Raw genomic sequence first — 17,699 nt, 5'->3', positions numbered from 1 at the left:
CACCCCCAGTCTCGGGCCCCGCCCCTCCACCTGGCTCACCCACACAGCGCGCTCGGGAGGCATCAAGCTGGAAGCCACCCGGACACTCGCACACGGCTCCGCCGGGCCGTGGCACGCAGCGGCCGCTTACGCAGCGGCACTCGTCCGAATCTTCCTCTGAGCTGTCCTCTTCTGCGCCGGCCAGCCGGCAGAACAGATATGTCAACACTGCCCCCAGCGATGACTCTGACCCCGCCTCTGTCCCCTCCGCTACTCTCACCTCGCGGCTGCTTCCCCAGCAGTAGGGGGCTCGTGTCCCAGAAGGAATTGCTCTCGCTCTGTGACGTTGGGCACTGGGATCCTGGGAGAGGCAGTCAGTGGTCAGCGTGGTCAGTGCAGCTCAGTTTCTGAGCCCCTACTCCCTCTGGTTCAACCCTCCCTTGGTCAGCTCACCAGTGCCGCGCGGCGGGCAGGGGCGGCACTGGGAACCCCAGCCACGGCCCTGGCGACAGCAGCAGTCCTCGAAGGTGAGGGCGGGCCCGGCCAGGGCCCCCGCACACATGCCGTCCTCTCCGCGCTGGGTCCAGCACACGTCCCGACGCTCCGGGGCACGGTCTGCGGAAGGGGACCAGGTCAGGGAGAAGACTGAAGCCAGGGCGGCCCGCCTCCACCCCAGGGCTTGACACGGCAGACAGGGCCCTAGAGTCAGCCTGGGATGACCCTCGCCCTCACCAGCAGGGCTGTCGGGGAGCTGGCAGTCTCGGCCAGAGGGCCCAGGCACCCATGGCTGGCGACACTCGCAGCGGTAGGAGCCCGGTAGGTTGATACAGCGGCCAGGGCGGCAGGTTGCGGGGTCCTGGCACTCGTCCACATCTATAAGCGGCCAGAGGATGGGTTAGGGGGTCCTAGCTTATTCAGGGCCCCCACTTTCCTCCTGTTTCCCCAGCCAGCAGGCCGGGGCCTCACCCATCTCCTCGGGGCTCAGACACTGTCGCTGCGCAGGGCTGTACTCAGCAGGGGGCGTGCAGGCACAGCGGTAGCCTCCTCGTGTGTTCTCACACACTCCATTCCGGCAGTTGGATTCATCCAAGCACTCGTCCACGTCTACGGGGAGGAAAACTCGAGTGGTAAGCAGCCAGCCAGTTATGCGTGCCTCCTGGCCTCTTTCCCACGGCCACGGCCGGCTGCACTCACCCACGCACTCCAGCAGGTTGCCGTCATAGTAGAAGCCTTGCTTGCAGTAGCACTCGTAGCCGGGCTGTGTATTCACACACTTGCCCTCCTTGCAGATCTCCGCCCCGAACAATATGCACTCGTCGATGTCTGCGGAGTAACAAGCCATGTGTGCCGAGCAGCCTCCACCTGTGGGGCCACTGAGGCCTGGCAAGCCTAGCGCCTGTGAGCCAGGCTTACCTCCGGCGCAGAGCACACGCAGTGGTAGAGACTTTTCCAGCCACTAACAGGAGTCAAGAGGGAGGGGCTTGGTAGTGGGCGGGGCAGACGTTATGGTGGGTTGGGGCTCACCCCAGCTCTGGCAACTGACCAAGCAAGCACCAGCAGGGTCGGAGGAAAGGTGCTGGGGCTTACCACGATGGGCTGGGATGCCATAATTGACAATGCTGTTGTCCTGGGTATAGCCCTTCCCATCGGGGCAGAGGCTGTGGAACTCAGCTGTGGGTTGAGAGGGGGAGGAAAGAGGCAGGTGGGCTGTTGGCTCAGGGCGGAGCTCTCCACTTCGCTGCCCACATACCCAGGAGCGGCCCTTTCCCCCAATCCAAACTGAGGCTCTGCGAAGGGAAAGGGGCTGCCAGCTCCTGACCTGAACTATAGACTGGGCAGGGGTAGATCTCACAGTGGTCTCCCCAGCCAGCCCCCAGCGAGCAGCAGCACTCTTGCTGGGTGACATTCGTGGCCAGGACACTGTCGCAGAACACCGTGTCATCGAAGTTAAGGTAGCACTCCTTCTTGTGATGGGGCTGCTCCACCTCTGAGGGGATGGAAGGGCAGCTCAGGGTCCTGTGGCCTGTATCTTCCTGTCCACACTGCCCACCAAGCTCAACCCTCTGGTCCCCTGAGCCGCCCTGTGAGACCCAAGCTCCATCCTCAAACTGGCATCCAGGGCCCTCCTGCCAGGTCTGGCTCCACTGGACTCTTACAGGCGAGAGATTTCTCCCTGTTCCCCAAATTCCAGAGGGTGGGACTAAGATACATCTCTGAGCCCCAGCTGCAGCCCAGGGGAGTCCTCTGGTCAGGAGGGAGCGGGGGCGGGGCACTCACCCTCGCAGCCATGCTGGTCCTGGGTGGGTGTGAAGCCCTCATCACAGACGCAGATGTAGGCACCCTGCAGGTTCTTACAGGCCCCATGGGGAAGGCACAGGCCTGGGTCCTGGCTGCACTCGTCTATGTCTTTGGGGGGAGTGAGGGGGCAGGAAGAGCTGTTCAGGGGGAAACTGGCCCCTCTTTCTTGGGGGGTGTGCCTCAAGGGCCTCACACAAGTTCAGAACCCAAATTTCAAAGCACACGCAACAGGAAGTCCTGTCCTGTGTGTCCGCGTGTGGGCAGGCATGGGAGCGTGGGCGTACTTTATGGACCCGGGAACAGGTTTGCGGTGATTGTGAGCCGATGGTCAGTCCACATTCACACATTATTCTTCAGAAAACCTTCCATGGCTCCCACGGGCCACAGAATGAAACCCTAACTCTCAGCTCAGCATTGGAGAACTTTCCATTTGGTCTCCAAATACTCCTAAGTCTCAGCACCCTTTACTTTACACCCCAACACCTCTACGCTGTGTAGGGTACAGGCATCTACTCTCTCCTCAAGCATCCAGCTCCATCCAGATCTCCGCGTTGTGAAGACCATTCTTTGGGCCTGGAATACCACCCCAAATTTCTCTCTGCTTAGGGAACATATTCATGCTTGAGGGAACCCTATATATGTCTCAGGCTCCAATTCAACGGTCACCCCTCTGTGGCAGTCCATCACTAGTCCAGACCACTGTGGCACTCAGCACCCCGAACTGTAAGAATCGGTTTCTATGTCAGCCTCCCCCAGCTGGGAGCCTGGGTCATTGTTCAACACCTGGGACAGTGCCTGGCAAATAGTAGGTTCTCAGTAAACTCTTGCTGAATGAATACACATAAGGGTGAATTGGCACATAGTAGGCACCACACAATTACTGTCACTGTTACTGTTACCATTGTTCTAAGTAAAAAAGTGGAAGGGCGACTTCCAGCCAAGATGGAGGCATAGGTAGACACACTGTGCTTCCTCGCACAACCAAAAGTATAAACAAGAAAAATATAGAAACAAAGAAAACAACCAGAACTGACAGAAAATTGAACTGTATGGAAGTCCAACAACCATTCATCCAGACCAGCAGAGAGGGGTCTCAGAAGAAAAAAGCAGTGGCTAGCGGACCCAGGCACGCAGGCAGCGGTTGGCAGGCCCCAGGCGCAGGGAGGCAGCAAGCAGGCCCAGTGAGGCGTGCAAGGCGTCTGGCTGTTCATAGTCACACATTCGAGTGCAGATAAACCAGGCAAAGATGGGGAACGAGACAGACCGTGCAACCCAGGGCCCCAGCGTGGGGAAATAAAGCCTAAAAAAACCAACTGAAAACACCTGTGGGGGTGGAGGCCCAGGGAAAGACTTCCAGCTTTATAAGAGAGTTTGTTGGAGAGACCCACAGGGTCCTAGAACATACACAAGCCCACCCACCTGGGAACTAGCACCAGAAGGGCCCAATTTGCTTGTGGGAATCAGCGGAAGGGACTGAAATCTGAGACAGAGAGCAGAGCAAGCGCCATTTTTCCCTCTCTGATTCCCCCCCCCCATATATAGTGTCAAAACCCAGCAACTGGGGTGCCACGCCCTGGTGAACACCTAAGGCTCTGCCCCTCATTACATAACAGGAGCGACCAGACCCCTCCAAAAAAAATGGCTCAAACAGAAGAACAGATCAAAGCCTCATAGCCAATATTTTTAAGTGACCAAGAAATAGCCAACCTATCGGATGCACAGTTCAAAGCACTGGTGATCAGGATGCTCACAGAATTGGTTGGTTTTGGTCGCAAATTAGATGAAAAAAATGAAGGCTATGCTAAGAGAAATGAAGGAAAATGCACAGGGAACCCATAGTGATGGGAAGAAAACTGGGACTCAAATCAATGGAGTGGACCAGAGGGAAGAAATAAACAACCAAACAGAAAAGAATGAAGAAACAAGAATTCAAAAAAAATGAGAAGAGGCTTAGGAACCTCCAGGACATCTTTAAACGTTCCAACATTCAAATTATAGGGGTACCAGAAGGGGAAGAGGAAGAGCAACAAATGGAAAACTTATTTGAACAAATAATAAAAGAGAACTTCCCCAATCTGGCAAAGGAAATAGACTTCCAGGAAGTCCAGGAAACTCAGAGAGTCCCAAAGAAGTTGGAACCAAGGAGAAACACACCAAAGCACATCATAATTACATTACTCAAGATAAAAATGAAAGAGAGAATCCTAGAAGCAGCAAGAGATAAGGGGACAGTCATCTACAAACGAGTTCCCATCAGACTGTCTGCTGATTTCTCAAAAGAGACCTTACAGGCAAGAAGGGGCTGGAAAGAAGTATTCCAAGTCATGAAATCCAAAGACCTACATCCAAGATTGATCTATCCAGCAAAGCTTTCATTTAGAATGGAAGGGCAGATAAAGAGCTTCTCAGATAAGGTCAAGTTCAAGGAGTTCATCATCACCAAGCCCTTATTATATGAAATGTTAAAGGAACTTATCTAAGAAAAAGAAGATAAAAAACATGAACAGTAAAAAGACAGCAAGCTCACAGTTATTAACAACCATAGCTAAAACAAAAGCAAACAACTAGAATAGGAACAGAACCACAGAATAGAGATCACATGGAGGGTTAGCAACAGGGGAGTGGGAGGAAGAGAGGAGGGAAAAAGGTACAGAGAACAAGTAGCATAAATGGTAGGTAGAAAATAGACAGGGGGAAGGCAAGAATAGTATGGGGAATGTAGAAGCTAAAGAACTTATGACACATGAACTTGAACTAAAGAAGGGGAATGTGGGCGGGAGGGGGTGTGCAGGGTGGAGGGGAATGAAGGGGGGGAATGGGACAACTGTAATAGCCTAATCAATAAAATATATTTTTAAAAAGTGGAAGGGTGACCAGGTGGATGGTTAGACAGATCAACAGTGTGTCTAGGGGATCACCGCTCCCTGCCATTCCTCCTTGGGAGCTCCAGCCCAATCCCCCCATACCTTGGCACTTCCTGCCGCCTACCAGCCGGTGCCCCTGGGGACAGAGACATCGATAGGAGCCATTGGTGTTGATGCAGTCGCCCCCAATGCAGGCTGCAGGGAAGTCACACTCATCGATATCTGTAGAGGATCAAAGAAGTGACAAATCTCAGGGGCTGACCCCCCAAACCTTCCCGCAGAGCCTCAAGTGGGACCTGCACTCCATGCCCCATCTTGGATCTGGATGCGGGCTGGACATGGGGGTGCCTGGCTTGTGTACAGGTTGCTCCTGGACTTGGGGCCTGGGCAGTGGAGGTTCTGGGGTAGGGAGGAACAGGTCAGCCCCGCGGCTCTGCCCCCCTTACCCTCACAGCGGCTCCGGTCCCTTGACAGATGGTAGCCAGAGAGGCACTGACACTGAAAGGAGCCTGGTGTGTTGGTGCAGATGCCATTGTCACACACGTCCCCAGCCTCACACTCATCCACATCTGCAGGGCACAGGGGTGTCATAGAGCCAGACTGGCCGGGAGCCACAGGCCTCTGCTCCCCTTTCCCCACTCCTGCCCATGGCCTGGAGCACAAGAGAAATGCGGAACTCTCACCCAGACCAAGGGCTGCCACGGACCCTGGCTGAATCTGATTCTGAAGAGCTCCGGCCTCCCCTTCACTCATCCTCACTAAATAAGAGGCATCTTCCTGCATCCCCTCTTCCCATACTGCCCTGGGCTCCCTCTACTGTTCAGTAAGAAAATTAAGGGCGATCTCCTGAAAACCATTACCTGCTTCCATTCTCTCTGGCACCCCTTCTCTCTCTGTGGCTCCTCTCCCAGCCACTGCCATTGTCCCCTGACCACCTTCCTGGCATCTCCTCCTCAGCCCACAGCCCTAAACCCCTTCCAGGGATCCCAGCTCTTGCTCTCCCTCATGTGCAGCCCGCATCTCCTGACCTCCCATCGTGCCACCGAAGCCTTCTGACAAGGCCTCCAGGGACTTCATCATGTCACCAGTAGGTTCGTTTACGAGAAACTCTCTGTTGCATTTAGCTCATCCTCCTCTGGGCCGCCCTCTTAGCGCAGTAGGCAGCGCATCAGTCTCATAGCTCATCCTCCTCTGCCCCGGAAGCCTCCCCTCCCCCCTTCTCAGCTGGTGCTCCCTGGGCCCTCCCACCACCCCTCCAGCCCCACCTCCCACTCCTACTCCCCTGCCTGCCACTCACGTGGCAGTGTCCCCAAGGCTCTGCCAAGGCTCCTCTTACTGGACCCACCCTCCTTGGCTGAGCAGGTACACCCCAAAGTTCCAGAGCCCCCATAGTGCACAGTTCCAGGTGGGTGTGTCTGGCCCAAGGCTTCCGATCCTTGTGGCCACCTTCTGCTGGCGCCTCCAGCTGAGAGGCCCATAGGGACCACTCACTCACCTCGCCCAACAGGAAACTTAGTGTCTTCCTTATCAAACAGGCCCCGCTCCAGGGGATCCTCTCCCAGCGAGGAGCACCACCCACCGAGTCACCTAAACCCCAAATCTGCAGGGCCCTCACTCCCTGCTCTCCCTCACCTGCACATCGAGTGAACAGGCCCAGGGAACCTGCTCTGAGATTTCTCTCACATCACATCATCTCACCGCCCGAGGCTGCTACTCTCATCACGCCCACCAGCATCTCTGTCTGCAGTCTCTCCACATGGACGTCCAACCACCCTCCCAACTCGGCATCGGGGAACTTTCTAAAGCAGTTAGTGAATCTTGCCCCTCTTCCTCTTAAAATGCTTCAGGTGCCTCTTACCCTCAGGATGAAGCTCAACCTTAGGGGTATGGGGGTTGCAAGGGATGGGCCCTGCCCCTCACCATCCAGCTTTGGCCCCCACCCCCTGCTTGTACCTTGCAGCCCCTGCACACTCTGCGCTGTTTTTCACTCCTCATCCCTCTGCCTGGCGTCCTGTTCCTCTCACCTTTCTCTGCTTGGCTGACTCCTATTGGTCTTTTCCAACAATTCAGGCCTGCCCTCCCCCCGCCCGGGCTGGTGTTTCGCAGGAGCATCCAACCTCCTTCCAGGCCCACAGCCCTGTGTCTCTTGTTCCCCGCTTTCTCTTAATCCCGCCCCCAACTGGCTTCTTGGTGCATAAGAAACATTGGTGAAACGGGGACTACTAATACCCCTCTTCATTCTTTCTTTTTTTTTTCCCCTTCAAATTTAAGTAAGGCGCTTTTCAAGCACAGCTTCAAGCCTTGCTTCCTAAGACCCTCCCTACGTGGACATTCTGGTGGCTCTTCCTCTGGCCAGGTTCTCTGAGAAAATGAGTGGACACATCAGTGAGCGGGACTGTACGTTAGCTAGGTACCCCCTGCCCACCCAGCTGAGACCAGGTGGCCCAGTCCCCAGAACGGGCGGCGGGAGGTGTTGCGGGCGAGGGCTGCCGCTCTCACCCAGGCAGCTGCGGCCGTCGGGGGCGGGCGCGTAGCCCTGCGAGCACGTGCAGCGGAAAGAGCCCGGGAGGTTCTCACACCAGCCGTGCGAGCAGGGGTTGCCCTCGGCGCATTCGTTCACGTCTGCAGCGAAAAGACATGTCTCGGACTCCACCCCACCGCACTGGCACTCTGCGGGCGTGAGGCTCCCGCCTTCGAGGACACTCTGGCCGCCACTATGCCCACCACCGCCCCACTCGGAGCCGACCTGGCCCCCTCGGGCAGGTAACTCCGAAACCGGTCCTTCCAATCTGCCTTCGAAGCCCCGCCCTCTACCCCGCCCGCGGCCCAGACCCCGCCCTCACCGCGACAGGCCCCGCCCCCCTGGCTGCGGTAGCCGGGCTGACAGGCGATGCACTTGAAGCTCCCGGGTTTGTTCTCGCATTTGCCATCGGGACAGGAGCTAGGATCGCGGCACTCGTCGATGTCTGCGGGGAAGGGAGAAGGACCCGACTGGGAAAAACGTGGCTGGCCAGGCGCTCAGGGTCCTCGGCAGGGCCTCCCTTCATCGCACATAAACAAGGCAAATGGGCCCCTCGGGGATCCCGAACCCCAACCTCTGAGAAGCCCGAAGCTAGGCAGCGACAGTTCTGGTCCCTCGCCCCCGCCCCAGGTAGAGGCGCAGCTGAGTGAGGACCCCGGTGGGTCTGGGCGGCGCCCCCCCACCTTCGCACAAAGGCGGTCGGGAGGCTTTGAGGCGGTAGCCAGGATAGCAGTTGCACTTGTAGTGACCAGGGAAGTTGATGCAGAAGCCACCGTCGCCGCACAGGTGGGGCTTGGCGCACTCGTTCAGATCTGAGCGGATGGAAGGGGGCGCAGGCGGAGTGCAATGGGAGGCGGAGGGGACTCCGCGGTGGTCTGGAGGAGAGCCGCCCCCCAACCGCGCACTCAGCCCCGGCGCCTCCCCCGCCCCCGCCCTGCTCACCCACGCACGAGCGCCCCCCGGCGCCCACGTGCAGGCGGTAGCCACGGTTGCAATGGCAGTTGTAGGAGCCGCCGGTGTTCATGCAGATGCCCCTGCCGTTGCCGCAGGGCTCCGCCTCGCACTCGTTCACGTCTAAGAAGCACGCGGGCAGAAAGTCATCAAAGGGGTGTCGGGAACCAGAGCGGTCTCCGGCCGCCCACCCGCCCTGCTCACCCACGCAGTAGTGGTGCTGCGGGTGTGACCGGTAGCCCGGGTTGCAATGGCAGGAGTAGCCGGAGGGGCCCTGGACGCACTCTCCGTGGCCGCAGATGTTCTGGTTCAGTCGGCACTCGTCGGTCTCTGCGGGCGGGGAGGGCGGGGACAGGTCAGAAGGTCCAGAGGGGAACGCTCGCTTTCTGCCGCGCCCCCTTGCGGACCTTGACGGCCCATCCCCAGGATTCTGATACCAGAGCCTGGGCACAGCGTGACCTCAGGTCCCTGTACACCCACAGTCCAGTCCTGGCACTTCCTACACTTCCCTCGCAGATAACCCTAAACCATGACCCCAGGTCTGCGACATCCCTATTTCCTCAACTCCAGGACCTTTACCCTGGCCCCAGACACCTCAATACTTAAAACCCTGCAGCCCCCGTCACACCGATATCCTCTGGCCCAGTGACCCTCAACCCCCTTTGCATCATGGACCTGAGCCCCCCCCCCCACTTAATTATTGGTACCCCCCCACACACAAGGCAGGCAGCAGCTGGCTCCCTGGGAGTCCTCACTTGCCCCGTGGTTGTTGTGCCTAAGTGGTCAGTCAGATCAGAAACCTCCTCACCCTCTTTGTCACCAGTCCCTGGCCTTCCTGCCTCCTCTGGGTCCCTCTGCCTGCACCCCCCACCCCAACATGCAGCCCAGGCCTTGATGCTGAACTCTGCCCACCCCAAGCACACCTGGCCGGTGGGCTTCTGCAGGCTGTTCTCTTTGCCTGGAGTGCTTCTCTTGGCGTCCTAACACCCTTCTTCTGAGAAGCCTCCCCAGGCGCCTCTTCCTCCACATTCCCACAGCTCCCTGGGCAGTCACTGGGTTGTCCCAGCCTGTGCGAGCGTCTTCCACTCACGCTCCTACCCCAGGAGTAAGTCTAGCCTCTGGGTTTCAATCAGGCTGGCAGCCCCCTTGTGGCTTTGGAGTCCACAAGATGTGGGCTTGAATCCAGCTCAGCTGTGGGACCTGGGGCAAGTTACTGAACCTCGCTGCGCCTCCATCTTCTCAGTGGAAAATGAGGCCAACAGTGCCCACTTCAGAGCACGAGAGGCTGAACGATACTTGGTATGTAGAGCTCTTCAGTCAGTGCCTGGCACAGGGCGATTGCTCAGACATAACTAGCAATTATGATGCCCCAAACCCTGCAGACACTTCCCACAGCCTTTGGAATCAAACCCAAGCCTCTTAACAAGGCTCCGTGTGCCGGCCCTGCCCTGGTTGGGAAACACTGATCCCTGTGTGGTTTCTCCCTCCTTCACCGGGTTCATGTTCCCGCTGCTTTGCCCAAACTTAGCTTCCCTTGGAATGTTTTCCCACCAACCTTCTCCTCTTTAATTCCTAACCATCTTTGAAGCCCAGCTTGGAAAGCCTTCTCTCGTTTCTATCCCACATTTCATCGCAACCCCCAGACTTCCTTTCTTCCTCTCTGATTTGTTTTTTTCATAAACTTACTCAGTAATCTGTTGTCTGACTATTCTGCAAGGATAGGGAATTTTTGTCTGTTTTATTTACTACTGTATCCCACCTAGCACCTAAACAGTGTCTGGCACATAGTAGGTGCTCAATAAATATTTGTTGCATGAGTGGATGAAGGAGTAGATGCTTTCAGACTGGGTTGATTGCCATAATACCCATATTATTTGAGGGCAGAGTGGGGTCCCTCACTGCACATGAAGGGGGTCCCAGGGCGTGGGACCCAGTAAGCCCTGGATAAGTGCTATATTTCCGGAATAACTGGAGGTAGGCAGGAGAGGAGGTAAACTGAGCTAGGGGGCAGGTTCACCCAGGACGTGGCCTAGGTGGGCGGCTCTTACCTGTGACCTGAGTAGGGGCGATCTCTAAAGGGGGCAAGTCCGGCAGGAACCATCGTACGGTGGAGGGCGAGGGCCGGGAGATCAGCTCTAGGGGCAGCAGCGCACACTCGTCAGGGGGTGAGGAGGGCAGAAGAGCAAGAGGCCGTGCTCTCAGATGGCCTTCCCAGCGTCACCGCCCCCTCCCACCGGGGCCTAGGTGGTGGACGTCCCCCAACAGTGACAGCCCCGGAGGCCTAGCCGCCACAGGGCCCATCTCACCGGGGTAGGGCCGAGCAGGAGAGGTGGTAGCGGTGGGGCGGCTCTGCTGTGCTGGCTGCTCCTCCATCGCTGGCTGCCAGGGAGAGCGGCGTGAGCCCTCTGGGGCTTCTCCACCTCCCCACCCCTCCCACCTGGCCTCTCACACTCACCGAGTCAGTGCTCACCCCTGAAAGGGAAAAAGATGCCGCCAGTAAGCATCGGGCTAGGAGAAGGGAGTCAAGTCTGGGGTCAGCAGTTGGGTGTTTGTGGTTAGGGTCTCTGAGAGTTCAACCATCATGTCTCTGGGTCAAGTGTCAAGGGTTAGATCCTGGGGTCAGGGAGTATTTGCATCGTGGGTCTGGGGAACAGGTACGATTGGTCAAGGTCATTGACTTATAGAAAGAACAAGGCTTAGGAGGTTATAGCTAGAGTCCACTCCCTGGGTCAGAGGTTGGAAGGTCAGATCTAGGGCCAGCATTCGGGCCGAATCCATGCCCTGATCTAGAAATCAGGGGTTCTGGGGTCAGAGGGTAGATTTGGAGGGCGGTGGATGGTCAGGTCCTGTCTCACTAGGATTAAATCCTGGGGTTCCAATCTTGGTTGGGGTGAAGAGGTCAGCTCTGGGGGTCAGTGGTGAGGACAGGGATGGGGGTTAGAGGTTAGGTTCAGCCTCTGTCAGAGCATGGGGAGGGTCAGGCCAGACCTCTCTCTCCCTCCGTGTTCGCGGGTGGAGGCCCCCGGCTGGGGCTCTCAGGCAGCTGCTGGGGCTTGGGTGGCCCGTCAGGGTGCAGGAAAAGGGAAAAGTCACTTTCGCCCTGAATGGTGAGCGTCTGGTGGGAAGTGAGGATGTGGTACCCCTTTCCGGCTGGACAGATCTCCTTGAAGGCGGCTGTGGCCAGAGCAAGGGGCAGAGAAGTGAGTGTTTCCAGGACAGCACAGAGCCAGCTGGCCCCCGGCCCCACGTGCCCGGGGCTCACCCGTGCCATCAGCCGGGCAGCGCTGGCACCTCGTGCCCCAGGCCTTGCCGACGCTGCAGCAGCAGAGCTGGCGGGTGAGGCGCGTGTTCAGCGGGTGCTGGCACTGGTGCTCGGAGCTCACCAGGCGGAAACACAGGCTCTTCTCCTCGGGCTTGTCTGCTGCAGGGGCGGGGCACAGGCATCAGGGCCGGAACACTGCCCCGTCCCCCTTCCCAGCTACTCCAGACCTTGCCTCTTTGGCCAGATAACCTGTGATCCTCACGCAGCCCTGGACCCCATATGAGCCTGAATTTATGTGACCCCTGAAGCTGTTACTCTGACCTCATGTGACCCCTTGAAACCTCTGTGACCACTGACCCCCACTAACCCAATGCTAGTTGCTCTAGACTTTATCCCTCCTACCCATCAAGTTCATGATTTCATATGACCCTGACTTCATATAGTCCCTGACCACATGTGACCTCTACCCCCAGATCTCAGGTGACTGTTGACCCCACTGATCCTTGACCCCACTGCTCTGGGCCTTCTTCCTCCTGCCTCCAACTCTTGATCCCACTCTGACCTCTGACCTGCTGCTTGTAGCCTCACCCCTCTAGCCCATGCCTTTTGACCTCCCAGGAACCCAAGCCCCCAGTCTCACCAATGCACTGTGTTCGGGAGGGGCCCAAGCTATGGCCAAGTGGGCAGACGCAGCGATAGGAGCCGGGATTGTTGAGACAGTCACCATGGCGACACATGCCGGGCATTGCACACTCATTGATGTCTGTGGTAAGTGGGAGTTTGGTCCCTGTAGTCTGGGCCATAGGGTGACGGCAAGCTGCTCCAAGAACCTCAGGGTCCTGCCCAGGCGCCCCCTCCTCCTTCGGCACACTGCGGGACCTCCCCCAGGGACAGCCACCCTGCCCTGCAGCCCACAGGCTCTCCAGGCTGGCATACCCTGGCAGTGAGTGCTGTTGAGTCTCTTGTAGCCCTGGGGGCAGTCAGAGCCCACCTCTCGTACAGGACCTGGCTTCTGCACCCCTGTGTCTGCAGACAGAGTAGAGTGTGGGGGGGGGCACTGAGGGTCTGCGGGGAGGGAAGGGAGGGTGTGGAGGCAGACAGAGTGGGGTGTGGAGGAATTTGTGGGCAGGGTTACAAGAAGTCTGCTAGGCTGGGAGGGGTGAGGTGGGTCCACCCCAAAGTGGGGTGTCCCTGAGCACAGACACTCACACTGCAGCTGGGGACACTTGTGGCACTTGCTCTGGCCCCAGGCAGTACCGATGCTCCCGCAGCAGTCCTCCTGCTTGGTGAGGCCGGGCAGGGGGTTGCTGCCGCACTAGTGGGAGGAGCATGGACCTGGTCACAAGGCGCCCAGCCCCCACCCTGCCCTGCTCCTGAAGCCCTTTGCCTCCCTCCTCAGCCCACAGACCCTGTGAATCGGGATAAGGCAACCCTGAGAGACCGCAGGGCCGATCCAGTCGGGACTGCGATTCACTCACAAGCTGCTTGGGCAGCGTGTCCTGGAAGCAGCGGCCCAAGGGCTTCTGGGTGGGTGGCCGGGGGTGCTGGGGCTTTGGGTGCGGCAGCAGGTGCTGGGACGGGGCTGGGCCTTCCGCGTTCAGCCCTTCGATGCGGTGCACTTGGACGGAGGCCTCGGGTGGGTGGTGGACGCGCACGTTCACCACGGGGGGCGGGGCCTGCACTGGGGGGCAGCACGATGGCCTCAGGGCTGCCCGCACCGCAGCTGACAGCGAGGAGCTCCTCCGGGGCTAGCCTCCGCCTGGGTCCCGCCACCCTAGCGCCCGCCCGCCTCGGCCTCCCCGGTCTGCCCGGTCTGCCCGTCTCGCCCGGTACCTTCTGCTGAAATCTGTCCTGGCCCTAAGGGCACCAGGAAGGCAGCATGCTGGGCAGGGGGCCCCTCCCCGGGCCCGGGCGGATCAGCGATCACCTGGACCGCGTAGATGGCGTGCTTGCTGGCCATAGACTCGCTCTCTGGAGCCAGCACGCCTGTGGATAGGGCTCCAGCCCGGCCCATTCCAGGGCCTGAACCGCCAGCGCCCCCGCCAGCTCCTCCAGCCGGCACCTGGCAGAAGCGACCCGTGAAGTCCGGAGGACACAGGCACTGGTTTCGGGAAGAGCACTGGCCGCCATTCATGCAGGGCAGAGGACACACCACTGGGGAGGGGAGGTGGATTAAGACTCCAGCCACCGCCCATCCCCAGCATCCAGCACCCAGGCCCTTCCCTCACCCATATCCTGTTGTCCCCACTTCTTCCTACTTCCTTGCCACCTGCTGGCTCTCTTCTCCTTGAGACCCGGTTTTTGTGACACCTCGTAAACACAGAAACTGTGCTGTAGGTTCCCCAACATCCTGCTACCCATGTTGGCTTCTGGAGCTTTAAGTCTTGGACTTAAATCCTAGCTAAGAGGTCACGTGACCACTGTGTGGCCCTGAGACCTTCCTTCCCTTCCCTGTGCCTCAGCGTCCTCATCTCTAGTGTCTATTAAATGAGTTGATGCCTGTTAAAGTGCTTGGCACAGCGCCTGGTGCGCAGAGAGTGCTTGGTGAGGAGCAGCAAATGATGGGGATGGCGTAGCCTTCTCCTCTTCCGGCTTTCCTCCAGCTTTTCCTGAAATGCCATCTCGACCTGGCACTTCCTCTTCTAAATTCTCCCCCACTCCCACCCCCATTCAGGCCTCATCCCTCTCTGGGCTCCCCGCCCCTCACCTTGCCATTCAGGACCCACACCTTACCACTGCCAATGATGCCCATGTCTGTAGCTACAGCTCCTGGGGACCAACCTCTCTCGGACACCTCCGCCCAGGGGCACTGTCAGAAATCGGCATCCTGCCTCCCCACTTCCTCTGACCACCAGGGACCCCTGCCTGCCCTGGTCACTCATAACTGAGCCTGGAGGCTCCATCTCTCCTGCTCCCACGCTGCCTGGCTCTGGCCTCTGTCATGACTCCTGAGTCCACCTCCCCCTAACCCCAGGCCCTCTGCCCCTCCCTTGCTTGGAACCTTGCCACCCAGACCCCTCCTGGGCTCTCTCTCTCCGGCCAAATAAACCTCAAGCAAAGCCCTGGCATAGACATGCCCCGCTCACAGCTGGCTTCCTTGCAGGGACACTGAAGGCACTCCATGGCCCAGAGTGAGCCTTCTCTCAGTGCCCCAGCCGGCATTTTCCCTGCGCACCCCATGCCCCGGGGCTCGTCTCCCGCTACAAAGCAGCCACTTCCTCTGCCTCCATTCCCTCCACTGCAGAGCCCTGTCCCCCACCTCTGCATATCCAGATCTTACCCTCCCAGTGTCACCCCTGTCCCCTCTCCTGCGTTATCACCCTCTGCTCCAGCTCTGCCTGGCACTGACTTCGGTTAGGATAGTCACGTCTGTCTCCCACAAGAAAGGGAGCTTTGAAGGGCAGGGCTGGGTCTGCCTCCGCTCTGGGCTCCAGAGGAGGTGAGGGGAATGAACCGGGTGACCTCTGACTTTCTGTCACACCCACTTCTATCCCAACCCGACATCCAGCCTTGGGACCATGAGCTCACACACCTGCCTGCCCCATGTGGCCCTTAAAATCCAGGGTGAGTTTCCAGGATGGGAAGGCCGGGGTGCTGCTCTCCTGGACACCTGAAGGACCTCAGAGGGTCAGCTGACATTCGTGGCCCTCAGGGCCTGGCTGAGAGCATCCCAGCTCAGCCCATCCTGCCCCGCCTCTTGGGGCCAGGACGTCCAGAGCAGAAAGGGTGTGTCCTGGGCCAGGGGAGACAGGATCCTCTCCTTCCTGCCTTTCAGTGAGTCACCCATAGCGGTGAGGGTGACCTTCCAGTGACACCCGCCCACTGTGGCCTGGGCGCTGAGCCTGGGGGATGTGGGCAGCATGGATGGAGACAGCAGCCTGGGCAGGATGACCAGGGGGCCTGGGAGGTCCAGCCCACATACACTCTCATCTCACACGCACACTCATGGACGCGTTCTGACACCAACACAGGCTCCCACAGAGGCTGGAGACAGACACCCAAGACGACAGTACAAAGAGACGTGTGCTGAATCACCGTGCACCACACCAACGCCTTCGCACACCCCCGTGTGTGCCCCGTACCTCAGCTGCGAACCATAACGGCTCCTTGGGGCCGTAAGTACAGGAATGCGTAAGAGGGGCTGTTTTGCTGGTGCCATCCTGGGCCCAGCCTAATTACCCTGTCCAGGAGGGTAATTACTGCTGGGACACCTCCCTCGGCCTGGCCCACAGGGCCCCGGGGGAGGAGAGCTGAGCCCCAGGCCTGGCCCTTTGAAGAGAGATGCTGGGCAAGGGACGGGCTCCAGGCGGAACTGGGGAGTCATAGGGCTCGTTCGCAGGGAGACCGAGGGCCTCTGAGGCAGGGCTGTTGTGAGCTTATGGCCTCCATAAAGGCACAGATGGGGCTCCAGGAAAGAGGGACTGGAGACCCAAACCAGCACAGATTTCCAGGCCTGCACCTCACTTGTTGGGTCTCAACACCCCTCCCCTCCCAGACCTGGCCAGTAACTAAGTCCCTCACCACCACCACCCCCCCCCTGCTGGTAGCTCCTCCTCCCAGAGAACGCAGGTGTCTACCCGCGGCACGCCTGACTTTGGACATTTTTAAAGACTTTTCCTTTCTTCCAGCAACTGTTTCTCGAAGGAATATTTACCCCTTCTCCGAGATCTCCTGCCCCCAGCTCACACCGCTCAGAGCCCCTGCTCGCGGACCCTCACTGGTCTCAGAGCCCAGCTCCTTCCTGGGGCAGCGTCGTCACCCAGGACCCAGGGCTGCCCCACACTTCCTCGCACCTCAGCCCTAACCGGAGCCAGGCAGGGGCGCAGCCCTCCTAGCTGGCCCCAGGACTCCAGCCTGCCCACCCCCTGATGCCCCTGAGGCCCCAGGTCCCCAGAGCGCCGCTGGGCTCTCAGCACCCCTGGCCCCCAGTGTCTTAGGGCCTACTCTGCCTTGCACCCCGCCCGTGTCCCGGTGCCGGCCTTCCCCGCTCCCCCGGCCCGTGCCCTCTGGCCCTCACCCACGCGGAAGCCGGAGCCCGTGAGCGTGTCGGTGCTGTGGCCGTTCTCTCCGATGAGCGTCATGTTGGAGCCCTGCTGACAACTGTCCCGACACTGGCCCTTGAGACAGGTCCGCTTGCAGATCACGGGCGCAAAGACCACCTTGAAGCGCTCGCGGGCCAGCGCCCCGCCCCCGCCGGCGCCCCGCTCGCCAGCCGGCCCCCCCTCAGCCCCGCCGCCTGGGCCCAGCAGCAGCAGCGGCAGCAGCGGCAGGAGCAGCGCCAGCAGCCCCACCGCCCCCGCCCCGCGCATCTCAGGGGCCAGGCCGCCAGCAGCCCCTCGGGGCCCGGGCATCCGGGGCCTCAAGACCCTGGGGGCGCGCCGGGAGCGGGGCTATGATCCCGGCGCCCCGGGCGGGCAGCGAGCCAGGAGCCACGGGAGAGGGTAGAGAGGGCAGCGAGGGACAGAGGAAGCGCGCAGGGAGGGGACGGCAGGCGCGGGCGGGGGCGCACGGGGGGCCAAGAGATGGAGGCTGGACTGCGCGGAGCCCAGAAACTTCCACCGCCCGAAAGGAGCCCAGCCACGAGCCGGACCCGGGGCCTGCGAAGGCCCCAGACAGAGGCAGGCGCGAGGAGGCCGCAGCAAGTCGAAGCGGAGAGGAGGAGCGAGGGGAGGAAGGCCGGGCGGCCGGCCCGCTCCGCGCCTCCCCCGGCCGGGCTGGACTCCCGGGCGGTCGGGAAGCAGGGAGCGCGGGCAGGACGCAGGGAGAAGTGAGCAGTTGTTTTCCCTGGCTGCAGCGCGGCGGCGGCGAGGGGGCTGGGACGCTG

The 17,699-nt window shown here is 59.7% G+C and overlaps 1 protein-coding gene across 3 annotated transcripts in view; it reads right to left on the bottom strand.

Annotated features, from left to right (window-relative positions):
* LTBP3 (latent transforming growth factor beta binding protein 3) overlaps window positions 1–17,699 on the bottom strand; it is an 18,426-nt gene extending 727 nt beyond the window's left edge. The window contains exons 1-28 of one of the 3 annotated variants that reach the window (XM_053659089.1): window positions 16,893–17,699; window positions 15,408–15,485; window positions 13,709–14,029; window positions 13,354–13,556; window positions 13,085–13,190; window positions 12,812–12,901; window positions 12,516–12,638; window positions 11,876–12,031; window positions 11,602–11,787; window positions 11,069–11,085; window positions 10,920–10,992; window positions 10,662–10,748; window positions 8,818–8,943; window positions 8,605–8,736; window positions 8,346–8,474; window positions 7,985–8,107; window positions 7,641–7,763; window positions 5,588–5,710; window positions 5,244–5,363; window positions 2,257–2,385; window positions 1,799–1,966; window positions 1,567–1,650; window positions 1,174–1,302; window positions 946–1,083; window positions 712–852; window positions 433–594; window positions 260–340; window positions 40–171 (exon numbers count right to left, since the gene is read on the bottom strand). In XM_053659089.1, coding sequence (XP_053515064.1) covers window positions 40–171; window positions 260–340; window positions 433–594; window positions 712–852; window positions 946–1,083; window positions 1,174–1,302; window positions 1,567–1,650; window positions 1,799–1,966; window positions 2,257–2,385; window positions 5,244–5,363; window positions 5,588–5,710; window positions 7,641–7,763; window positions 7,985–8,107; window positions 8,346–8,474; window positions 8,605–8,736; window positions 8,818–8,943; window positions 10,662–10,748; window positions 10,920–10,992; window positions 11,069–11,085; window positions 11,602–11,787; window positions 11,876–12,031; window positions 12,516–12,638; window positions 12,812–12,901; window positions 13,085–13,190; window positions 13,354–13,556; window positions 13,709–14,029; window positions 15,408–15,485; window positions 16,893–17,226 — 3,814 coding nt within the window. In that variant the 5' untranslated portion in view covers window positions 17,227–17,699. Of the gene's footprint in view, window positions 1–39; window positions 172–259; window positions 341–432; window positions 595–711; window positions 853–945; window positions 1,084–1,173; window positions 1,303–1,566; window positions 1,651–1,798; window positions 1,967–2,256; window positions 2,386–5,243; window positions 5,364–5,587; window positions 5,711–7,640; window positions 7,764–7,984; window positions 8,108–8,345; window positions 8,475–8,604; window positions 8,737–8,817; window positions 8,944–10,661; window positions 10,749–10,919; window positions 10,993–11,068; window positions 11,086–11,601; window positions 11,788–11,875; window positions 12,035–12,515; window positions 12,639–12,811; window positions 12,902–13,084; window positions 13,191–13,353; window positions 13,557–13,708; window positions 14,030–15,407; window positions 15,486–16,892 lie in introns of all 3 variants that reach the window. The other 2 variants (XM_037146477.2, XM_037146478.2) reach the window with 2 other exon arrangements.

The sequence above is a fragment of the Artibeus jamaicensis genome, unplaced genomic scaffold (assembly GCF_021234435.1).
Source record: "Artibeus jamaicensis isolate MK-2021 breed Jamaican fruit bat unplaced genomic scaffold, CSHL_Jam_final scaffold_614, whole genome shotgun sequence".
Lineage (NCBI taxonomy): Eukaryota > Metazoa > Chordata > Mammalia > Chiroptera > Phyllostomidae > Artibeus > Artibeus jamaicensis.
Note: the sequence above shows the minus strand (reverse complement) of the source record. Positions and strands in the feature narration are given on the sequence as shown.